At 30.7% G+C, this 22,684-nt stretch overlaps 1 protein-coding gene across 6 annotated transcripts; it reads left to right on the top strand.

The window, feature by feature from the left end:
- Nucleotides 1–5,729: 5,729 nt before the first annotated feature.
- On the top strand, nucleotides 5,730–21,777 carry LOC134685033 (transgelin-2-like). 6 transcript variants are annotated; one of them, XM_063544394.1, is made up of 7 exons: nucleotides 5,730–5,747; nucleotides 5,798–5,882; nucleotides 11,773–11,870; nucleotides 13,695–13,781; nucleotides 14,896–14,954; nucleotides 20,105–20,327; nucleotides 21,250–21,777. In XM_063544394.1, the coding sequence occupies exons 3-7, from the start codon at nucleotides 11,811–11,813 to the stop codon at nucleotides 21,313–21,315; spliced, it is 495 nt and encodes a 164-aa protein (XP_063400464.1). In that variant the 5' UTR covers nucleotides 5,730–5,747; nucleotides 5,798–5,882; nucleotides 11,773–11,810; the 3' UTR covers nucleotides 21,316–21,777. The 6 variants fall into 6 exon arrangements, with proteins under 6 accessions (XP_063400464.1, XP_063400459.1, XP_063400463.1 ...); XM_063544389.1 differs by lacking the exons at nucleotides 5,730–5,747; nucleotides 11,773–11,870 and adding an exon at nucleotides 11,235–11,317 and having other exon boundaries at nucleotides 5,792–5,882; XM_063544393.1 differs by lacking the exons at nucleotides 5,730–5,747; nucleotides 11,773–11,870 and adding an exon at nucleotides 11,111–11,191 and having other exon boundaries at nucleotides 5,792–5,882.
- The last annotated feature ends 907 nt before the right edge of the window (nucleotides 21,778–22,684 follow it).

Genomic DNA, 22,684 nt, shown 5'->3' with positions numbered 1-22,684 from the left:
TTTGACAACTTATAATAAAAGTCTACCAAAACACTCTGAATACGCTACTGTATTTGATTTAAGATTTTACGTTCTCACGTTTGTATACGCACACATTATCCTTAAAGCTGAAACGATTTGAGGTCAAGAATGAGTAAATGTGTCACGAATGTTTGTAAGATTTGACATAATATATATATATATATATATATACAACTCGTCGAAACATTAACCCAACAATGTTAGATCTGTAAATTTGCTTTCGCAAATTTTTGGTTCTTCCCTCGCCGGGATTCGAACCCATGCTACTGTGATATCGTGACACCAAATCGCCTGCACTGCAGCCGTCCCGCTAGACCACACGATCACCTGGGCTATATATATATATACATGAATACATCTTCAGTGTCAATGTCTTTATCAAATACAATACACTAAGTGTTTGTATGTAAAATTATCTCATTCGAACAGCTAGATTTTAAACTTGATGAATTAATCTGAAATATTGCACCTCATACATGTGCAAGTAATACAAAACAAAACTCAATACTATATTGACGTGGATGTGCACTTATATATCCCAAAATGCTCATGATAGCTCGTGTTTATAGGTTTAAAATAATTGACAAGCGCCTCTATATCAACGAAAACTACTTTTATAGAGTAAAAAATGTATTTCTGTTGTAGTCATTTTAATCAAGCACATTTAGATCTTTTATGGCTTTGGAATTATTTTGCATAATCTGGGACTTTTTCAAATCCTCATTCATAAAGCTCATGAATAAAACCAAAGCTGGTTATTTTTAAAGGGGTGATAAATAGACATTTGCGGAAACTCTAGGATTACACTTTAGACTTACGATTACAGGTAACAAAAACAAGGGGTCATCCCAAAATACAAAAACAAACCAACAATACATATACGAAATAGCAAATGGTGTTTTCTATAAAACAAAATCAAATGTCCATAGCGCTTTTCTGCGTTTACCACACAAAGCCGAAAACCCTAAGACAAGGATTTTTAAGGACCGAATGTGTAGATTGAAATGTATGATATGATCAGCAAGAGAAATAGACTTTCCCCGCGAAACAGGGTTCTTTTAATGCAATGGTAAGTATACGAAAAACAGCAAAAATATTGTTCAGATGATTCTCTACTGCACGATTACAACTTTGTATCCGCAACTGTTGCGTTGTCGATTTAAATAGATTGAGATTTTTTTAACAATTTCTTTTCGCCTGCTGCTCTTTTGATTTTTTTTTATTCCTAACAATCAATTGAATAGATTTGCGTATAAACTTTTAGTTGAAATGAACAACGTCGCAGTGAGTTATCACGGACTGTTCTGGGGGTTGGAACACCCCTTATAAAATTTGTACCAGTCTCGGAACAGGGGTTAAATTTATCTCATGTTTCGAGCATACCAGTTCCACCTATGCTCATGGAAGATAGTTATCGACACCGTGAAAAAAAACCTCCATACTTAATGATTCCAGTGATCTTTTTATAATAATTGCATGAAAAAAAACCCCAACTTTCATTGGAACTCGTATGTCATTTTCTGTGTGTTGCTGTTGATAACATAGATAGCAAAGTTTTAACTATTTGAGTACAGCTATTTTACATTTGAGTCTGGCGAACAGTATAAAATATATTTCCGACACAGAAAAGTTCGTCGATAACTGTTTTTACCCTTGAATAGTTGTGTTTTTTTTCTATTGAAACCAAAAACGTAGACAAAAGTGTTTGTCCAATTCAGATTGAATAAAAGATTTCAAAATTATACCAAACGGCAAGTGAACTTTCATGAAGAATAAATACATAAAAAAACACGTTCGCTGTGTTTCATCATTTTCTTTAAAACAAAATAAAAGAGAGAAAGTATGTCAAAGCATAAACATGCCCCATGGTTGATTGCACCTTTCTTAAGCTTACACAAAGTATTGCTGACTTTTTCAGAAATTGTCACAATCTATCAACTACAATTGCGATATTGTGTGTGTCTCATGTTAAATTTATTTCTAAAAAAAAGTTAGTTCATTCTAGGCAGTTGCTATTTGTCCGGCTAGCCGGACGAATAGTTCCAGGACTATTTGTCCGGCCAATACAATGCGCATGTCACTATAATATTTGTGTGTGCGTGTAATATTATCATCAGCAGCACCAGGGGGTAGCACATGTTTGTAATCTTTAGTGTTAGGCCTAATCTTGTTACTGGTAATTGAAATTAATTTGCTGTTTTCTTCATACATGTCATACTGGTATATATAGTCCAATATGGATAACGAATAATTAAAAAAAATCATATCATATATATATCCCATATTTGTTATACATGTTATATAAGAAGAGAGAAGAAATTACTTGTAAAACAAACTTGACTCGTGCATTTTAGGTTAACGTAAAGGAATTGGTCTTGCTGCAAAAGGTACAAAATTATACATGTAGTCATTTTCTAAAAATAAATAACTGAAACGCGTAACTGTTAGTATTGTTATATTGAAGAAATTGTACACATGTATACAACCCTTTTCAAAAATTAAAAAATACACCGCTGATTATGATTTTAGCTTATTAAAGCGATGTAACTCTAAGAAAAATACGCTTGTTCCTGCATGAGAATGAAATCGTATAAATTAAAAAAAAAGTTTGCCATTCCGGATCCATTTAAGCATGGCATTCCAACATTACATGTTAAACATAACGCTATGATCTTACACTGAGGTAAGATTGCAGTCAAGAGAAGGAAGATTGTTCTTTCTAAAAACGAAGACTTCATAATTGTATACCAAAAATATATTAAACGTCTCAATATAAAACTTTGATACGTTTAAGTTTAACTCAACTACAAAGATATATTAGTTTCAACATGAACATTACTGAATGAATTTTGTTTTTAAATAAAATAAGAACTTTTGTATAGAACGCACGTAAATTCTGTGGGAGACTCCGTTCTGAAACATAGTCCAGTCAATGCAGTGCTTTGACTGGACTATGTGAAAATTAGTAATTTTAAAAAAAGTCGAAATTCAGCTTTTCGTAGTCTTTTTGTATACATGTGCATTCTATGTAAAATATACATTTATTTTAAATAAAACCTTTCCGTTATATTTTAATAAATTGATACTTAGTTATCTGTTTTTATCACTCACATAATATTTGGCGCTCAGAAATCCGAATTGAGTAAAGAAAAAGGCCTTTGTTTTATTTTCGATGATCTAAATTGTAGTATGCATTTATCTAGGTTAACTCATCCGTCAATTACTTGTAATTTTATATTTGATTTTATTTGGTTATGAAAGTGATAATACATATATATGATAGGAAAAATAGTCCATGATTAAATCATATCTGATATTCTGCACTACATGCTTTCAGTATTTGCCTGCATGTGCAAAAAATAATTAATTGTTCAAACAGATACTTATGCATACTAATTATGTTATGTTACTGCATGAGTTTTACTGGACTGAGATTCGGACAACGGAAAAATATACAAACATACCGCATTCAAATGGACTAGCGGACCTTAAGACTAACGAAACTTCGGACTAACACGACCTCGACAAACGGTCACCGTAACTGATGTGCAATATCATACATGCGTACTCGTTAAATACGAGAGAGAAAGAATTCAACATATAGGCACACAAATAGTTCAATTTAATTTAGAGGTGTTTTGCGTATTTAATACTCTTAACAATTCTATGTATGAACATGTCAAAATAATCAATGATTTAAAATTAAAACATAAAATTACACTACAGATTTAAAACAAATTTGGCGTTTATATACCACACTTTTAAACCAAAGTCCATAAAATTTCTTACAAATTCTCACGCATTTTATTGTCAATGCAGTACTGTGAGTTGAAAGATATAGCTGCAATCTTCCGTTGATTACGAAGTTTCAGTTATTCGTTGTATTTTGCCATACAGATGATATTAGCATACATTATGATTCAATTGACCCAAAGAAGAGTGATACGTTTCGCTCGATGATTAGTATAGCTGAGTACAAACAATCACCAAAATTAGTGCAGAACAAACAAGAATTATACAAGTGTGAAAAAACTCAGATGTTTTGGCAATTGTCATACTTAGCTATTTATCTATTTATTACCCGGAGGTATAAGCTAAGTAGTGTCAGTGTTAAAGACGCATAAATACATATGTACATACTTCGGAATGACACTTATATACATCGATTGGTACCGTTTTTATGATTTATTTCAGAATATAATCTAAGTGAAACAAGGTCCAAAACTGAACCGGCTGCTAACTTCACATCCATTCCAAAACAAGATAGTCTACACTATTCGATATCAAATAGTACAGATATGTTATAGAATAATTGAGAGAGAAGTTGAACATTGATATATTTTTCATAACCTTTTTACAATATTACTGAGCTTGTCTAATATATATTTATAATCAAGACAAGACCATTTTCTTCTTTTAAACCATTGTATACACTGGAACACAGAATGAAAATATAAGACATAGCATATATACATTGTAATACTTCGTGCACCTGACACACTCAAATTGTTATAATTGATATAAAAGATTATTTAGATGAATAGATTGGCAAATGCTACTCAAATTAACATGCTGTGAATTTATAGCTTTCATAACAGACATTTTTTTTTTTATAATTAAATTATTTCTATGCTGTATTTGCAGTAAATTACAAAGTTCAAATACGTGAATTTTACTCTGTTCAAGTACAAAATATAAAAAAAGTGTTTGTAAGTCGACTGCAGATTTGCAATTTAAAAGAAAATGAAAGTCGTCACCTAATTCTTGACATTTACATGTATTACACTATGTTCTCTGTCTTTCTGAACCGTCCCATCAACCAGTTTCAATTGTCAATTTGTGAATTCTAGTTCCTAATTTACCAATATGATCAAATCTGTTTTGTAATATTTCGAAATTATTTTTCGAACCTTGATGTTTTATTAAATATTTTTTATGATATAAGTAAGCCGTGAACCATTGTATGTAGACCGAGTCAGATTTTTTTTTAAATAAAATTTCATTTTTTTTTAAAATAAAATTTCATTTTTTTTTTAAAAGTTTAAAATTTAATTACTTTACATTGAAAATTCAGCAGCAAGTATTAGAGTACATGCACGAAATAAGAAACATTTTTTTTTATTTCTTGCAAACTGATTAAAATAAAATCGCGTGTAAAACAAATTCGAAAAATTATCCGTTTAAAACAACTTTGGAAAAGTTTTAAAGAGATCAAGTTAGATAAAGCTCGATAGATAAAGATGCTACAATGAAGCTTAATTTTTGCTTATGATGTTTTTGACAGAATTTAGAATAGTGCATCTTTGAAACTTTAATCTGGTTCAATTGATTTATAAAGATAAAATGATCTGCATGTGATATTATCATACAACGCACATTCCATGCCATTGTGATTTCTCTTCTCAAAGACATTTATTCGCAATAAGCACAAATCCCACTGCAAAAATATAATAAATTCCTATAATAACAACACACGAGCAAGCAGATAAATAGTTGAAATTCTTTCATTAATAATTTCACAAGTAAAACAAAAAACGCGAATCATAAATATATATAGAAATACACAGCGAAAGTTAATTATATGCTGTATATTTTCTACCGTTGACTCAAGCAACGCTATGTTATCGTTGTGTCTCAAGTTACCCTTCACTAAGCGAACCAAAGTATTTATCAGATGATGGGCGCGTGTTGTCTGTCTATAAAAGGATAGAAGTAGGCGAAGGGCGCAAGTTCCATAGCAGGAAAGTCGCCTCCCAAAACATCAATAATAAGGGCGGTTGGTGAAAACGAGGAATTTGATAATATTTTCACGTTAGTTCGCCTGTTGTACGGAGTAGGAAGGAAGGTTTTCAATCTTTAGAGTAAGTATACTTTACCTTTTTACAAATATTATGTATCTACTTAATGAATTGTTTGACCACTTTCCACTGTAGTTTCTTTATTTTCCAATTTGTTCCGTAGATTTGCTACACATTCAGGAAGTTTAAACCGGGAACAAGGAAGTGAGATTTTATCATCTCAGCGGAACGATTCTCATGCTATAGTTCAATCACTTTTACATGTAGCATTATTAACGGTTTGCAAGTGAGACAAGATAGGGAAAACCTAGGGAAAAACTAAGCTTAATTGCTGCATTACTTATCAAAAGCGATAACTTAAGCCTATAACATAACTACTTAATAAATCACATTTCGTAAAGGAAGCACACGTTTCTTCGTTTTATACCTTCTTGTATAAGAATATATGTGAGATAAACGCGTATAAGACAGCTACCCAACAACACTAGTTTTTAAAGCAAAACATCTTGAGAGATAATAATATGTGTGCTTGACTACTCTTCATTTGTTACAAGTACACATTTCTCCGTAGAGCATCAAATTTTGGTTCCTGCTGTTAATCACAATATACTTCGTTATGCCTTGGTGGTAATGTCAATTTCAAATATCAATATTAGCATAAAATAGGAAGATGTAGTATGATTGCCAATGAGACAACTCTCCGCAAATGCCAAAAAATTACATAGACGTTAGCAACTATAGGTCACCAGGTTTAACCTAATATATTTGTAGTTTAAGATTCAATATTAAAGTTCAAATTTATGAATATATTCGAAAGTTTAAAGCTGTTTTGGTTATATGCCATTCAAGGTGCTTATTTGGGAATACAAATTATTGTCTAATCTTACAGTCTACAGACAAACATTTTATCCATACACCATGCGAACTAATACAATACAGAGACTATCGAAGTTTTTGCAATACATTTTAATAACACATTAAAAAACAATAACAACCACATTCGTGGTTTCTGAATTGGGACAGTTGCACAAAATCATTTGACAGAGAAAATAGTATTTTACGTCATCAACCCTCCCCTTTTATCTAGATAGTTCCCTATTTAATAAATTCAGAAAAGACCCCCCCCCCCCCCCTTTTTCTCTCTGGATGATCTAGAATAAAACCAATTCAGAAAAAACATTTTTTTTTTCTCTGATCGATCTAGAATAAAACCAATTCAGGAAAGACCTGTTAATATATGAAACAGATTACAATTTGCATTAAAATGTACATTATATGCTTAAACCTTTCAGTTAGTATTGTATCTAGAGCGACGTTAAATTGTCGTCAATATTTCAATATTATAGAAAAAATATATAAAAATTCTTACTCAGTTCTATTCATACATTCATGCAAGTGGTGGGAAGTGCACATTTTTGATGTCACTGAATATTTCTTTCCGTTTTTCTCAATCGGATTATATATGTTTAAGTATTGATCGTCATCAGAGCTACAATGACGTTATTAGTGTGACGTGCCCACTATGTTGATTTGGGACAATGCTTGCTATATTGCTCTTCAATCTGTTGACCCTAAAGGCCAAGTGGTGTTATAATACTCTGTTCAAATTCATATAAAATTTCAAAGGACGTATATTTATCGAGAAAACTCTATCTTTCCAAAATATTTTGAAACCGAAAATTTGTGTATTTTTTTTTTTTTTGCTTATTCTGCATAAATTGAAGACAATTTCTGCTGATGCTCTATTTTAAGTATCAGAGGAGATACATAATCAGCTATAAATATTACCGACATATTTGTGCCATTAGTAATTAGCTGATACGTACTTGTGTGTGTCTGATTGATGGGTTAAGCAGTCGGTATATTTTTGGAAATGTTTATGCGCTTCTAAATTTTCTACTGTTTCTTATATATTTTCACCCAATAATTTACGTGTTTGGAAACATAGATATTTGAAGAATGCAAATATTATATCACTAAAATGTATCAAATACCTATAGCAAAATAAAAAAATACAAGTAGCAGTTCACAATTTCAGTTATCATAACTAGACACATTATTTTCTGAACTTAATAAGGAGGAGAATTTTCAAGACGTATTTAATGCCATACAACCTGTTTGTATATAACGCTTAAGTGTTTATTGTAAATTTCAATACGGAATAAGTGACGAAAAGTTGAATTGCATTTTTCTTTTATCAAATTTTATTTCAAAGAAAATACGCAAGGCTAAGAATGAAATAGAATTGCTTTACAAAAACAAAAGTCACATTATGAACTTTAAACTGGTTTTGGCGTTTTATTCTTGCATTCAACATCGTTTGCTGCCTGTGAATTTCAAATAATTTGCATTAAGTGTCGTCGGCGGAAAATAATGTACGTAACAAGGATTACGGTGAACCAAAGATGTATATTGTGATCAAGGATTAGTTCTGATAATCTTATTTCTTTGATCCTAATTGATGATAACGCAATCGGATTACTACGATGTCGATTACAGTATAAAACAAAAGTATAATGCCTCACACATGTATACATGCATTAGTGCGTGCCCATACCTCTTGTTGAATTCTTATGTCTCCGCAAATTCTCGGATTTGTACCTGATAAATATTAGTATGTCGGTAATGTGGAAAATATTTACCTTCCCCCTTTTTCAACGTCAAATTGGAATATAACAAATTCCTGGTGCATGTCTTTTTCAAGTGTGCATATTTGACGATAAGTATCTGATACATTCATGGAATTCAATTATAATGTGATTACATTGTACTTGTGCGGTAATGGCTGGCTCTAGAGCTCTTAACGATTAATTATAATCTGTCTTGATCTTATCCACTAACAACTGTATTAAATTGTTATGCTATTTCCGCATTGCTGAAATACATTGTCAAAACATCTTCCACTGCAGAAGATTCCATGACTCACACACACAGGCGTATGTAAATATAAGGCACTGATGATGATAAAAATAGATAAGATAATAATGCACGTGTAATTCAGTAAAGCATGTGCGGTCAAGGTTAATCAAATCTATTTGCGTGGTAGATACCGTCTTGGGTTTTTTTCTGGATTTAACGATTAAACTTGTCTACGCAGTACAAGCAATTCATTTGTTTTAAGTGCACGATTTCCACTAGACGCGTTGAAGAAAAATGTTTCTTTTATAACAGATTTATTTTTTGTCTTAAAAGTGAAATTTTAAGATGTGATATGCTGGCCTTTTAATATTACGTATACAGTATGTCTTTATTTTAAAAGTTTACTTAAAATAGATTTTTTTTATTATTAAAATCTGTAGAATAAGTACTCGTTTTGTTTTCTGTTCTGTACTTAAATAAACATTGAAATAAATGAAAAGTGACTGATATTTTTTTTGTTTGGACAAAACAGAAATTAAACTATCGGTCAGCAGACTTTATCTTTTTTGACACTTGTAGAACCAAGAGAAGCAAAATAGTAACGGTCATAAATATATTTTTATTGCACAGACGAATACTATAGTTCTTCATGTGAAATTTAATTGCATAGACGAATGCCATATTTATTCATATGTTATGAACATGTCTTTTGAATAAGGGACACAACATTTTTTTTAACTTTATTTCCGGATTTTACACTGTTCTTACATGATTTAAAGATATAATTTTATATATTTCTTTACAGTTATTTAACTACCACACGAAAAGAGACAAACACATTTATGCACCCTGTTAAGTTTACTTGGTTGTTGATCTCCTTAATAAGTTTACACAGCTCATTGGTTCTGAACATACTTTGAAATTCATTAATTCATGAAACTTCATTGTCTATTCCATCATGATATATAATGTATTGTGGCCTTAAGTAACCAAAAATTAAACAGTAAAATGTAATTGACTATATTCATAACTAATAGCATCATAGACAAGACCAGATTTAAATCATAATTGCACAATACGCACATTCTTTTTTTCTCTTTCTAAATTTTGACATCTGACAGTTTTAACGCGATGGGTACCAGACATAGAGAAGGTCAATGCTCACCTTTCCGAAGCACTCTAGTATACCAGATTGGTTTTTTATTTGCCTCAATTTCCTCCTTTTTAAGTTTTTACGTTGTGGTTTTTATACTTTTGTTTGTTTTTTTGTCATATTTCGTTTTTTGCCATTGCGTTGTCGGGTTGTTTTCGGCTTATGAGTTTGATTGCCCATTTCATATCGTCCGCCTTTCTTTTGAATTTATCAAGTCGAGGATATAGCTAAAGTAACCCTTGCGTGGTCGACTCTTTCTGGATTTTGGTATTATAATAAGATGTATCACCGATAAACTATGAAATTATGTTTACACAGACTACCTCTGGCATCACACCAGAACTTATACATTATTGAAAATCTAACTGAGATGTAGCGTTCTTGACGTTGAAACAATATCACCATTATCTGCCTGTCAAAACATTCGGATGAATGCCTTCTTGAAATAGTTTTATTTACATTACTTTTGCTGATAAATTATTCTAGATTGTTTATCTCAGTTTCTTTGTTCAAAGTTACCCAGTTAACAGAGTCTTTGTGCACTGTTGATCTTGCGAGTTTTAGGACTATATTGATGCTAGGATTTGAAGATGTTAATATCACGTTTGTTGCTTCCTTGTAGATATAAACTGCTAGCAACTATAATCCCTTGAAACCGAAGTAATCAAATTAAGGTGAAAGCAGGTGCGAGTCTGACTCATAAATCTAGTAATTTGCACAATGTTTTGAAAATTTGCCAATGACGTAAAGGAAACCGTTATTTTTTGTGTGTAATTAAAGGTAACTGTTCAGGGTTACCTAACAACAATTGATTGATTATTTCTTCTTTTTTCTGTTCATAACATGCTATACAATGTTTGACAAAAAAATGTTTATTGGAAAATAAAAAAAAATCATTTATATCCTTTTCATCAATACTACAAATATACAAAATCTAACACAAACGAGTATATGCTTTTTTCCATTCTCAATTTATTTTGAGATTGCGTTAGTTATCATTTAGAAAACGACCTCGATAAAATAAATAAAAAATAGTAAATGGATAGCCTTTTCAAAACTAGTTGTGTACAAGCGACCAACCTTCCATTGTTTTCACAACACTGCAACTACGATATAGTGTTACTGGTAGACTTGCTACAATTCTCTTTGTTTATTTCATCCTTACTAATTTATATGTGTAATGGACTAAACGCTCTCCTCATTTAAACTTTCTAAAAGCCGATAAGTTTTTTTTAGTTGAAAAGAGTATTTGTATTTCTTTTTACTTTTCAATAAACAGCAAAACAACATATCAGCAACCATGAGTGGCAGAGCTTCAAAAAGCGGTATTGGGTTAAAAGTTGAAAAGAAATTGGAAGAAGTAAGCATTTATTTTTAAGTGTATATACTTTTGTTATGTACAGATAATCCGAATTTCAAGATGTCTGGAACTGGTCGTGCAAATAAATCCGGCTTGGGATATGAAGTGGAAAAGAAGATGGAAGCGGTAAGCGGCATGACACGTGATCGTGACACGTGATTATTGAATGTTTTATTCCACATTTGTCTCTGATCTGAGCATGACTCTGCGTAAATATTGTCCTCAGTAGATTTGTACACTACACGGGTACAATATACATTCTTCTAGGGATAATATTCACCGATATTCATGCCATTACCCATTTATTGTTAAACAAAGCTTGAAAAAAAATGTTTCAAACATATTTGAAAGCTATACACTTGTGTTCAAAATAAGTTGATTTACAACAAAATGATGTACATGGTTTTGCCTCATTCAAAAATAAAACTCAATGTGGAATAAAGCATTCAGCTAGTGTCGTGATTCAACGTCGTGACCAAGAGTGTAGTAGTCTGACGTCATGATTCAAATGACAAATAACACTTAGAGTTGTGCCCCTTTGTCTCATTATCCCACTAATATCATTTATCATTTATTCGCAGTATAAGCAACAGAAAACACTACACATTGAGGGCCGAGGATGTCCTTCCGAGCTTCTAAGTCAGGATTAGGCTATGAAGTGCAACGTAAATTGGAATTAGTAAGATCTAGAGCTAGTTGTTTCTCTGTACAGTATAATCCATTTAATAGATTGTAGCTAGAATATAAACACATATATATGCCAAATTTGTCGTGACGTTGACAATGCAAAATGTAACTGCACTAGCATACAACTAAGGCGCATCACTTTATATATATAGTTTTTAGTTTATTGCACGCATACATGTAACTGTGAATTGTACACAATGTAAATATACTAAAAAGCAATAGATAGAATGAAGCATGGTTGATCGAGTTATAATTTTTCTGTGGAATGCATCATTTATGTATTCACGTTTAACTTCATGAAATATAAATTCGCGATTGTTTGTCTATTTGACTTCAGCATTAACATGTATCCTGAAAACTTTTCAAAATTTAGAAGAAGAAAACATGCTGTTATATCATTGCCGAAATATAGGGATAATGCCCATGTTTTAAATTTATATATTATTTCAAAATCTTGACCGATTTAGGGATATAGTGCAAAGTCAACGTTACATCATTTGCATGAAATAAATTAGCTACATCATATTATGTGTACACACATACAGTACCGTTCAAAATTTGATTAAACATAGTACAATATTTACATACAAGAGAAACAACTATACTATGCTAAAAATTTACTTAAGCATGGTGGCAGTGTTAAATGGACGTAACTAATGGTATCTGATTATACGAATGGCTAAAATAATTTTTAATTGGCGCAGCAAGTATAATGAAGTATAACACACTTTTTGTAACAGATTTAAAATCAAAATATTAATGACCAAAAACCAACATATACTGATACATGGTTCAAATATATTTGAAAATATATAATCGTCCTACAATCGCTTCATCTGCGTTCATTTTCATGGTCTGTTTTATTATATGTTTAATTCTCGCATAAAAATCCCATCACATTCTGAACTACACCTATTGTGTGATGTGTTTTATTTTTTTTACGTATTTTCTAGATACCAGTGCTGGAAGTTGAAGGGATTAACTTAAGATTATCTTTTTGAGTTAATAACAAGTAATAGAAAAATGTAACAAGTATCAATTTTATGAAATACACAATCCGTTTAACAGATTTTTTTTTATAGCATTGTCTGAATTAGAATTAAGTTTAAGGAGTTAATTTAGAAAGTGATATATATTTATCTATATTTCTCCCTCTCTCTCTACATATACATTGTGCTACATGTATACTAATGTACACTAATTCTATTCTGGCTTGTAAAAATGTCAGTATCGACATTTCTCATACTATTCATAATATTCAGCATAGCAAGAAAGTATCTTGTTTTAACAATTCTAATTATTTAATCATTCACTATTTAAAGTTTATGAAATTTAAACGGTTACTTCCTTTTACTGTTATATTGAATTTGATATGTACTTTATTTTGAATGTGTTATTATATATTATTGTACACATGTATTTTAAGGAAACAATGATATATGTTGATAAAAGTTTGCTTAAATTTTCCACTTGATTTTGATAATTTATTTACAAAATATAATATATAAAGTTAAACAAAAATCAGAGATTAGTTTTGAATTTGAATGTTTGAAATTTATTTGGATTCACACAAAGCACTGTAAAAATAGAAAGAAACATATGACTGAAACTGTTACAATAATTTAAACGTTTATATCTTATGTAAGTTTATAATTGTATTTTTATTACTTTTGTAAGTAAACATATATTTTGTCGATCTGAACAGCTCATTAGAACTTGTGTTTATCTAGTTTATTGAATATTGATTCTAAATAAAAGCTTTAAAAAGTTGACTTTGAACGCTATTACGTCATTAATATTTTTGATCTATTTTTAGAACTACGACAGAGAGGAAGCAGCAGGAACTCCTACTCACGTAGTCAACTGGGTAAACGCCATGGTCGGCAGCGAGCACGACCCAATCGTAAGTCTTATTTATAGTCAAAATGTGTAGATCATTTTATTATATTAATAGCCTATTTATCAGAAATACTTTATTGAGTTATATACACATGTATTTAATTTTATTGTAAAAGCAAATATTACAGCAATACTAATTTTCGACCGATATTGAATTTACTCTTTTAAAAAAAAGTAACTTATCATGAAAAGAGATGTTTAAGAGCAAAGAGGTCAATACCAAAGATGGCGTTCATATTAGTTTTTTTTCTTGTTTTTTTTTTGCATTCATAACTCTAAACGTTTACATGTATATACATAATTGCTTTTACGTACTCTTCAAGATGACTGAGATTGTATAGTTTTCATCTTAACTAATTTTCAACATATAAGGATCAACAGAAAATCATGAATATTATGCATAACTACAGAAATCATTGCTGTCTATGAAGTTATAATTTTTTGGCGCATAACAAAGGGCATTACAACTTTCATTTCACGTTATTTGTCCAGATCAGTTCGATTGAATTTAACTATGAAATTTAATTTTAGAATATTTCTTTCATCTGAATACATTTAGAAAAAAATCTGTGTTACTTTTAGAATATTAATGTGCTGATTATATTTGGGAAAAGTCCGTATCGTTTTTGAAAAGCTCAATTCATTGTCTCACATAATTTGAATATATAATGACTTGACATGTTTCTGAAGATTCTCAAACAAGCCTTTTTGTTTTACAATCGCCTTCCATATTAAAATAAACTCAATTTGTGAAATTCGAAAAAATATTTGAAAATTTACTGTCAACATTGAATAGTAGACATGTACTTTTGGTTATTAAAGCATTGCGGCTGAGCAAAGGTATGTTTGTAATAGTAACCATAGCAACCACACACATCTAACCTCAAGATTCAATTTTCATCATTACCACTTTGAATGTAGGTCTTCGAAAATTCAAAAACTATTTTGCAAATGAATTAATTTTGTTTTAAAAGAAAAGTAATAGTCTTGTATTTAATTTGTTTTTCGAAGACGTCTTTCACCTTTACCCATATATCATTCCAGTCGAGTTCCTGGTCTATATATAGATATCATAGACTAGTAATTTGGCTTGTGTTTACTATTCCTTTCCTTTATAGCCTGGCACTGATTGGAAGTCAATTTGCAACCATTTAAGGGACGGTGTTGCACTTTGCAAGTGAGTAGCTATGTTTCAGTCTTCTGTTGCTGTTGCATCGCTTACTTAGTTTTCATAACTTTTCTTGGATTGTGTTATTTCTGCAAAAAAAGCTAGAAACATTCAACATACTTATATTTTTAATCTTAAATTATATGTTGCATATACGTTTAGCATGCTTTCGAAAAAAATGAATTCCAGAAGAATATTTAATAAATTATTTAAATTAACCACTTACATTTCTTAATCTTTAAATTTGATCCCATTCGTCAAATTATTGTACTAAAATGAAGTGTTGTAATGGAATGCATAAACAATCAACATACTGTTTACAAATTAAATTCAGTTTTGGTTTGATGGCCAAACTCATAGCATGCTCGTTCATATTGGGTCTTTATGACGAAGCTAGGATTTGTTTTTGTGTTTCTTATCTTTAATAAATGATTTGAGCAAAACTTGTCAGTACAGTAATAGTCTCCTCTTTGTAAGAAATTAAAACGAATAAAATATGTTAATTTGCTAGTGCTAAATTATGCATGGGTAAATACCATAACTATATGTATGCCTTAATATATTGTAAAATTGATTTCAACATCAATGCATTACTGCACGATTTTAGTTAGAATACTTCTTTTGACCATTGTATATTTTCATATTTATTTTCCAGCAGTTTTAAAACATAATTTATTATGTATACCGAATAATGCAAATGTAAACTAGTAATGCCACTAACTGCCACTTTTCATAGCAATTTTCCATGTCACTGGCAATACGACTGATAAAACTAGTAAAGCAGGAACTGATATCCTGCCGAAGCATATGAGTATCTCTGTTTTGTTGTAAATGCAATTTACATAATATCTAGTTTTTAAATAGGATTTTACGAACTGCTTTTCGCCTTTTCGTCTTTCGCTTATTTTCTATTTATCAGTTTTGGTTATTTAAGCTTTTGGTTGTCATTCCGTTAAGTGTAATATTCCTACTCTTCTTTTTGAATTACTTAGCAATAAAAACACACATATATTACCATATTTGCGTTAAAGCTTCCAAAAAGACATTCTTACTATGACCAATTTACATAGTGTTAAATTTAATAACGATGCAGTCAATAACAATTTGCGTTAATAAAAATTTAAAATCCTTTAATGAAATTTGGGAAAACAAATCTGTATCGATATTGTTTAAACGGCATACTTATCAAAGCACTTGAATCATAGCACTCCATAACATAAGATTCTAATCATCTTGCTTTTCTTTTTATTATATACCTATCTGATCGTTTTAAAATTTTGTTAGTTGTGTTTGTATGAAAGCTGTAAGTTATTGTATCTAATTGATGCATAACATTAACAAATATTTACTATTGCCTGTATTCTGCTCATTGCTCTGTTTCATTTGTCGATTTCATTAAACATTTTCTATTTCATTATTTATGTTCAAATTTATACATATACATGCTATTATACACATTGCTCATACCTTTTCCCTGTTTAGTTCATATTTGACATAGATTTAGTAAATTGTTATTAAGTTAAATATATTTACCAATGTCTCCAATCATATACAATTGTTAGAAACCTTATAAAAGGAAAGTTCACAATAAGAAATTTCTCTGAAAGTTAAATATTCACATTCTATAAGAATTTTCGGATACTTTGAAGTCAAAACTAGTTGAAATATTTTATAGAACATTGAATTTGTACCGATATATTGATTTATTAGCGATTTCATATTCACGCGTCGGTAACATTTTCATATGGACATATTCGATCATCTGCTTATACGGAAGCTATATGATTGGCTCCCTGGGGTTTGAACTGAACGCTTTACCTGCTTGAATGCTGTTTGATTGCAAATTTGCAGATCTTCATGCTTTGTGAAATAAATCAATTAGGTAAGTTGAACTATAGTGGAAGAATAGTCTTGTATTCATGTTCATTGCACAATATAAAATTGATCATTTGCCCTTAAGTAGTTGAAATAAAGTTAAGTAAAATACGTTACGTTAGAATTTCGTTTTATCGATGCGGACATTTCAAAATCTTCATATACAAATAAATTGAAGAAGATAAGAAGGAAAAGTAGCATCACCGTGTTTTATTTCTTCATGATATATACACAATAGTTATTTTCTAATTCAATCTTTGTCACAATATTCTAGTTTTGTTTTAAATAGTATAAATGTTGAAATATTGTCGGCTAAATTATTATACGCTCATGTTAATATTTCTCTGTGTTTACAATGATTAAAAATTCTCCATAGGTTGATCAATATTTTATTGAAAAAAGATGGAAAATCACCAATCAATTTCCAAAAGAAGGTCATGTCACCCTTCGTTGCCATGACAAACATTGAAAACTTCAACAAAGGCATTCAAGATTATGGCGTAGACAGAGAATCCGAATTCCAAAGTGGGGATTTGTGGGAAGTAAGAAAAGGTCCTTTCCTCAATGTTATCAACTGTATCTCTAGCTTAGGATTTGTTGTAAGTGTAGTATATATGAAGATCAAATCAATCTTTGAAACTTAGACACTATTTAGTCACCAAAGAGTTTGTACTTAAAACATAACCAGTTGAAAGTCGAATTCAAACCAGTATTAGTATATCAAACATACCGATTAAAATTTTGTATGCCAGATGCGCGTTCCGTGTACAAAGGACTCATCAGTGACGCTTGACTGCCCTATTGAATTCCTTTTTTGCACATGTAAAACCATGGTGTTGTATATCTTTATTCCAAGCTCTTGGGAGAAAAAATGAAGAATATCAGATTAAAGCATTGTGCACAAACATACAACAAAATTTGACGAACATTTCATTGTTTTTACAAATGCAAACAACCCAATAATGTTATTCGTAGAAATATCATATCTGCTGCTAAGAACTACAAGACTTCATTAATATAGCTATTAACAGCAGTACTGGGAAATAATTTAACACAACCCACTGAATAAGGAGTAATACAATCTAAATGCAGTTTACAAAAAAATAAAAAATATTTAAGACAATTAAAGTGACGTATTATAGAAATTACTTTTCAGGCATAATATTACTATTCTAACAATATGTTACAATCGAGTATGCGAAATATGAGTTAGCGTTACAAAAACAAAACATGAACAATTCGAGTTTTATATCAGCTGATTCAAAATATGTCATATGCGGCCTGTATCCGAATTGTAAAAAGGACAATGAACAGAGATTAATATTCAGTCAAATAATTTGAAAACAACAGAATGTGAATTTTTGGAAAACATTAGAAATCCTGCTGTTTCATTATTTATGCGATGTAATGATTGAATGTATGATATGTTTTCATTTCAATTATCAAAACGACATACTTATACACTTTTGTCTCTATTGTAGGCAAACAAAAAGGGAGTTACTCCAAAATACACAGGAGAAATTCGTAAATACTTGGACAACGAATAGATGTGATACAAAATGCTGCAAGGACTCATGGCATTACGTCATCATTTCATTTAGATTGGACATTTTTTATCTTTAATTTGCAAACATTTACAATTTAAATAGTTTTTAACAATATGAGGACTGATGTACGTACAGAGGAATAACACTGAACCAACCTCAGATTGAACACTTATAAAACGGCAGCTTCCGGTCACGTGTTTTTGCGGAACCGCTTGAATCGCTAATCCATGTTTTCTAAGTTTCCAAAGATATTGTCAATGATTTAGATTTGTGTTTCTAAAAATAACAAGTAAAAGGACAACGCATCAAAAATTTCGATACATTTATTAATTAAAAGTTCACTGATATTCCCGTGTAGAAAAAAGATCGAATTGTCTGTCAACCTTACTATTTATGTTACAATAAATAAAATATTTATTGATATATTTTGATATCTCAGTTTATTAAAAAAAGACGATGTAGCAATTAATCAAGCTTACAAGTTTATTCATTTATATTGTCTTTTATGTCTAAAAATCCCCTAGTCGTCATTATAATTTCTTTTTTGTTTAAATATTCTATCAAAGGTTTTTATTTGCTTGATTATCCTTCATCAGATACGCTCAAAATTAATCATTTGAAAGCCAGGGATGAAAAGACATAGAAAAACTTTAAATGCAATATGGAAAATTGGGGCCGTTATAAGAAAAACACATCTTTGCCTTATAAAGCAGACACATATGTTTATCACTAATTATTGAATATTCAAACGGGGAATTTCAGAACAGATTGGTTATAGTTATGGTAGTACTAAAGCAATGACTACTGAACTTATTATACTCTAAAAAAGACAACAGTAGTATACCGCTGTTCAAAAGTCGTAAATCGATTGAGTGAAAATTAATCCTGGTTACAAACTAAAACCGAGGAATTCCAGGGACTTACAGGTCATCAGCAGTGTTAAACACCAAGTGCTAGCAAATGAAAATGACTGTATGTAATAGGTTTCATGTGTCTGAAGCGTTTTTGGATTAACCTTTATGGGAATGCTTAATCATCAACATGTAAAAAGTAATATCACAAAAATACTGAACTCCGAGGAGGATTCTAAAAGAAATTTCCTTTATTAAATGGGTATTTCAAAAACTCAAAAACATCAAACGAAAGGATAACAACTGTCGTATTCCTTATTTGGTACATGTATTTCAGTATGTAGACAATGATTTAAAAAACAGGGATATATAGTTACTTACAAAAACGAAGAGCTGTTTGAAAAAAATTATACAGAGAAAGGAATATCCGAATTCGTTTAAGGGTGAATTGTTCTGAGGGAGAGGGAACATTCGTTTGTTGAAAAGATTCTTAATTAGTCATTGGGGAATATAAAAAAGGTATGTTAAAATCGTGTCATAACAAATCATTGACACATTGAAAACAGGTAACGAGATTAAGCTGTGGGTAAGAAGAGGAGGAGTACTTATTACTTGTCAATATGTTAATTTCAGCGTTATTAGATTTGACTTAAATATGTCAAAGCATATAAATGTATAATTCTGAATAGATTAAAGCTGTCTATCGAATAAAGATTTTCCAATATAATCAACATTTATTTTATGATTATATTTCAGTAGGAATATTTAACTTTAACTCTTTTATGATGTTTTTAATTATTGAAAGAATACAGTTAGTATTTGCATGTTTCAATTGCCTAAAACTAATTATAATAAAATGAAAATTAAATCGTCATTTCTGTTTTAGGTTAATCAACATTCTTTTGAAAAAAGACGACAAACCACCAATTACCTTCCAGAAGAAGGTCATGTCACCATTTGTTGCTATGACAAATATCGAAAACTTTAACAAAGGCTGTGAACAGTATGGACTGGAAAAAGAATTTCAATTCCAAAGTGGTGACTTATGGGAAGTAAGGAAAGGTCCCTTCCTTAACGTCATCAACTGCCTCCATAGTTTAGGATTCTGTGTAAGTACTTGAAGTGAATGTTAATACTCTACTTTTGTCAAATATGATTCATATATAACAGAATCATGAGTATAATGTTAATACAAAGTTTGAGTATCATTCGGGTTTTGAAAAGAAGTGTATTAAATATATATCATTGGTAAGCTTTTGAACCCCATGCTATCCCACGTACGTTTGAAGAGGAATTTTTTTTTAAATAATATTTTTTTTCTGTAATATTTAAGTCGTTGTATTCCTGCTTTTTCTTGTTTAACACTAGTTAGTTTGGGTCATTCATAACTTGCTCGTTGGTATGAGCTAAGCCTCCGTGTTATAGGCCGTACTTTGACCTATAATTGTTAAGATTTTTTAAAAGTATCGATTTTTATGTTGATGATACGTTTTTGTTATACAAATTAGACATTCTTTGAAACAGGGGATTCCATTACATAATCTCTGCGGCAAGTCATCATTGAAAAGGAACAGTCGAATGGTTTAATAATAACAAGGTTACATGCTATTAAAACAATTACACAGCGCTGATATGCCTAAAACAATTACACAGGGCTGATATGCCTAAAACAATAACACAGGGCTGACATGCCTAAACAATAACACAGGGCTGACATGCCTAAACAATAACACAGGGCTGACATGCCTAAAACAATTACACAGGGCTGATATACCTAAAACAATAACACAGGGCTGACATGCCTAAAACCATTTCACAGGGCTGATACGCCTAAAACCATTACACAGGGCTGATATGCCTAAAACGAATTTATCTAAGATATCCAATCGTAGTATTTATCAAAGGATATGCAGACACAAATCCACACTTTTGAACAAATCTGAACCGAAGCAGCTTTATGCATACGGGTCAAAAATTATAGCGATACCCATCCAAATTTTTTTATATCATAAATATATTTTGTATTTTCAGTCAAATTCAAAGAGAGTCATCCCAGCATACACAGGAGAAATTGTTAAATACCTGGATAACGAATAAATGTGATAATGAGGCTGCAAGAAATTCATTTCAAAATGTCATCATATCATTAGTATGGGACAATTTCAGACTTGCACATGATTCTTACAAACTTATCTTGAGTACGTTCGGAAAAAGCCTATAAATGAGAGACCTACTGTTGTAACGGCAGCTTCCAGTCACGGGACTTTTCGGAAACGCTTGATATGCTAAATGAATGTTTCTGGCTTTTTGTGTCTATGTCTATTAATTTATTATAATGTGATGTATATATGATTAACTATTTTAGGAGGGACGAAAAACAGATCTTTACTCAATATTTTAACTTTTTTTAAAAATCTTTAAAGCCTATTGGATTTTAATTCATTCAAACATGTTAAAACTGCAATGGGGTTCATCGAGAGCACTATGTCTTAATTTTTATACCGAATATCAGTTGTCTCAATGTACCTTTAATTTATATTAAAATTATCTATTATTGTACCTCATTTTATTCTTTCTTTTGAAAAGTGTTGCTATGCAATGTCCTATTGAGTTCATAAAATCACTAGATTTCCTTACTAGAAATTTTTGGAGCAACTTGGATAGAAAAGTAAGTCGCATACTTTTTCAAAAAGTAAAATAACATTAAAAACGAACCAAAAGGAAAATGTAAAACGGAAAGTTTCTTTTTAAATGGCAAAATCAAATCACTAAAATGGAAAACAACTTTCATATTCCTGACTTGTGACGAGCATTTCTTAACGTCTAAAATAGTGGAACAAACATGGTTTTATAGCTATCGAAACATCTTCATTTACAGTCGGAGAAGATGACATTATATTTACAACAATGTATGAGCAAAACAAATAGACATATAGGTAAAAATGTCAAAACTTGGGTTACAGCACTCACGTTGTGTTAAAATTATCATCACTGTTAAACCTATATAACTTTATAAACAAGGAAAAACAAAATAGCATACAGACGTTCAATAGACTAAGCATATACACATCTATAAAAGACAAGCTTACTAAAAATTATCATATCACAATTTCACAGTGGCGAGATAAAAATAGATACCGAGCCACGCAAGAAAGGTATTACCAGCAATCAACTCAATAGTAAAGATTAAAAAACGTTTTAACATGTAATATGGTGGATACACAATCTATACTTCAAGGCCATCATGCATTATTTGTGAAATTTTCTCGGCATAATCATCAACTAGCTCTTGGTATCCTTCGATGAACCTTTTTGACACAAATAGACGGTAACATTCTTTTCGTTAGATAACAGTGGTTCAACAAACTTCCTGTCTAGACACTATTGACGTTTTAAACACTGAGTCGCCACTGAAAACTCTTGAATACCGAATAGTAGTAAAAGGTATATCCAATATACAGTTGAA

Source organism: Mytilus trossulus, chromosome 9 (genome assembly GCF_036588685.1).
Source record: "Mytilus trossulus isolate FHL-02 chromosome 9, PNRI_Mtr1.1.1.hap1, whole genome shotgun sequence".
Classification (NCBI taxonomy): domain Eukaryota; kingdom Metazoa; phylum Mollusca; class Bivalvia; order Mytilida; family Mytilidae; genus Mytilus; species Mytilus trossulus.
This window is presented reverse-complemented; position numbering and strand designations above follow the sequence as displayed.

Excerpts from the sequence above, each read along its gene's own strand:
- LOC134685033 (XM_063544389.1), top strand. The coding sequence starts at position 11,252 with ATGTCTGGAACTGGTCGTGCAAATAAATCCGGCTTGGGATATGAAGTG. Across the intron at positions 13,782-14,895 it reads GCAGCGAGCACGACCCAATC|CCTGGCACTGATTGGAAGTC; the intron begins GTAAGTCTTATT and ends TTTCCTTTATAG. Across the intron at positions 20,328-21,249 it reads TCCATAGTTTAGGATTCTGT|TCAAATTCAAAGAGAGTCAT; the intron begins GTAAGTACTTGA and ends TTGTATTTTCAG.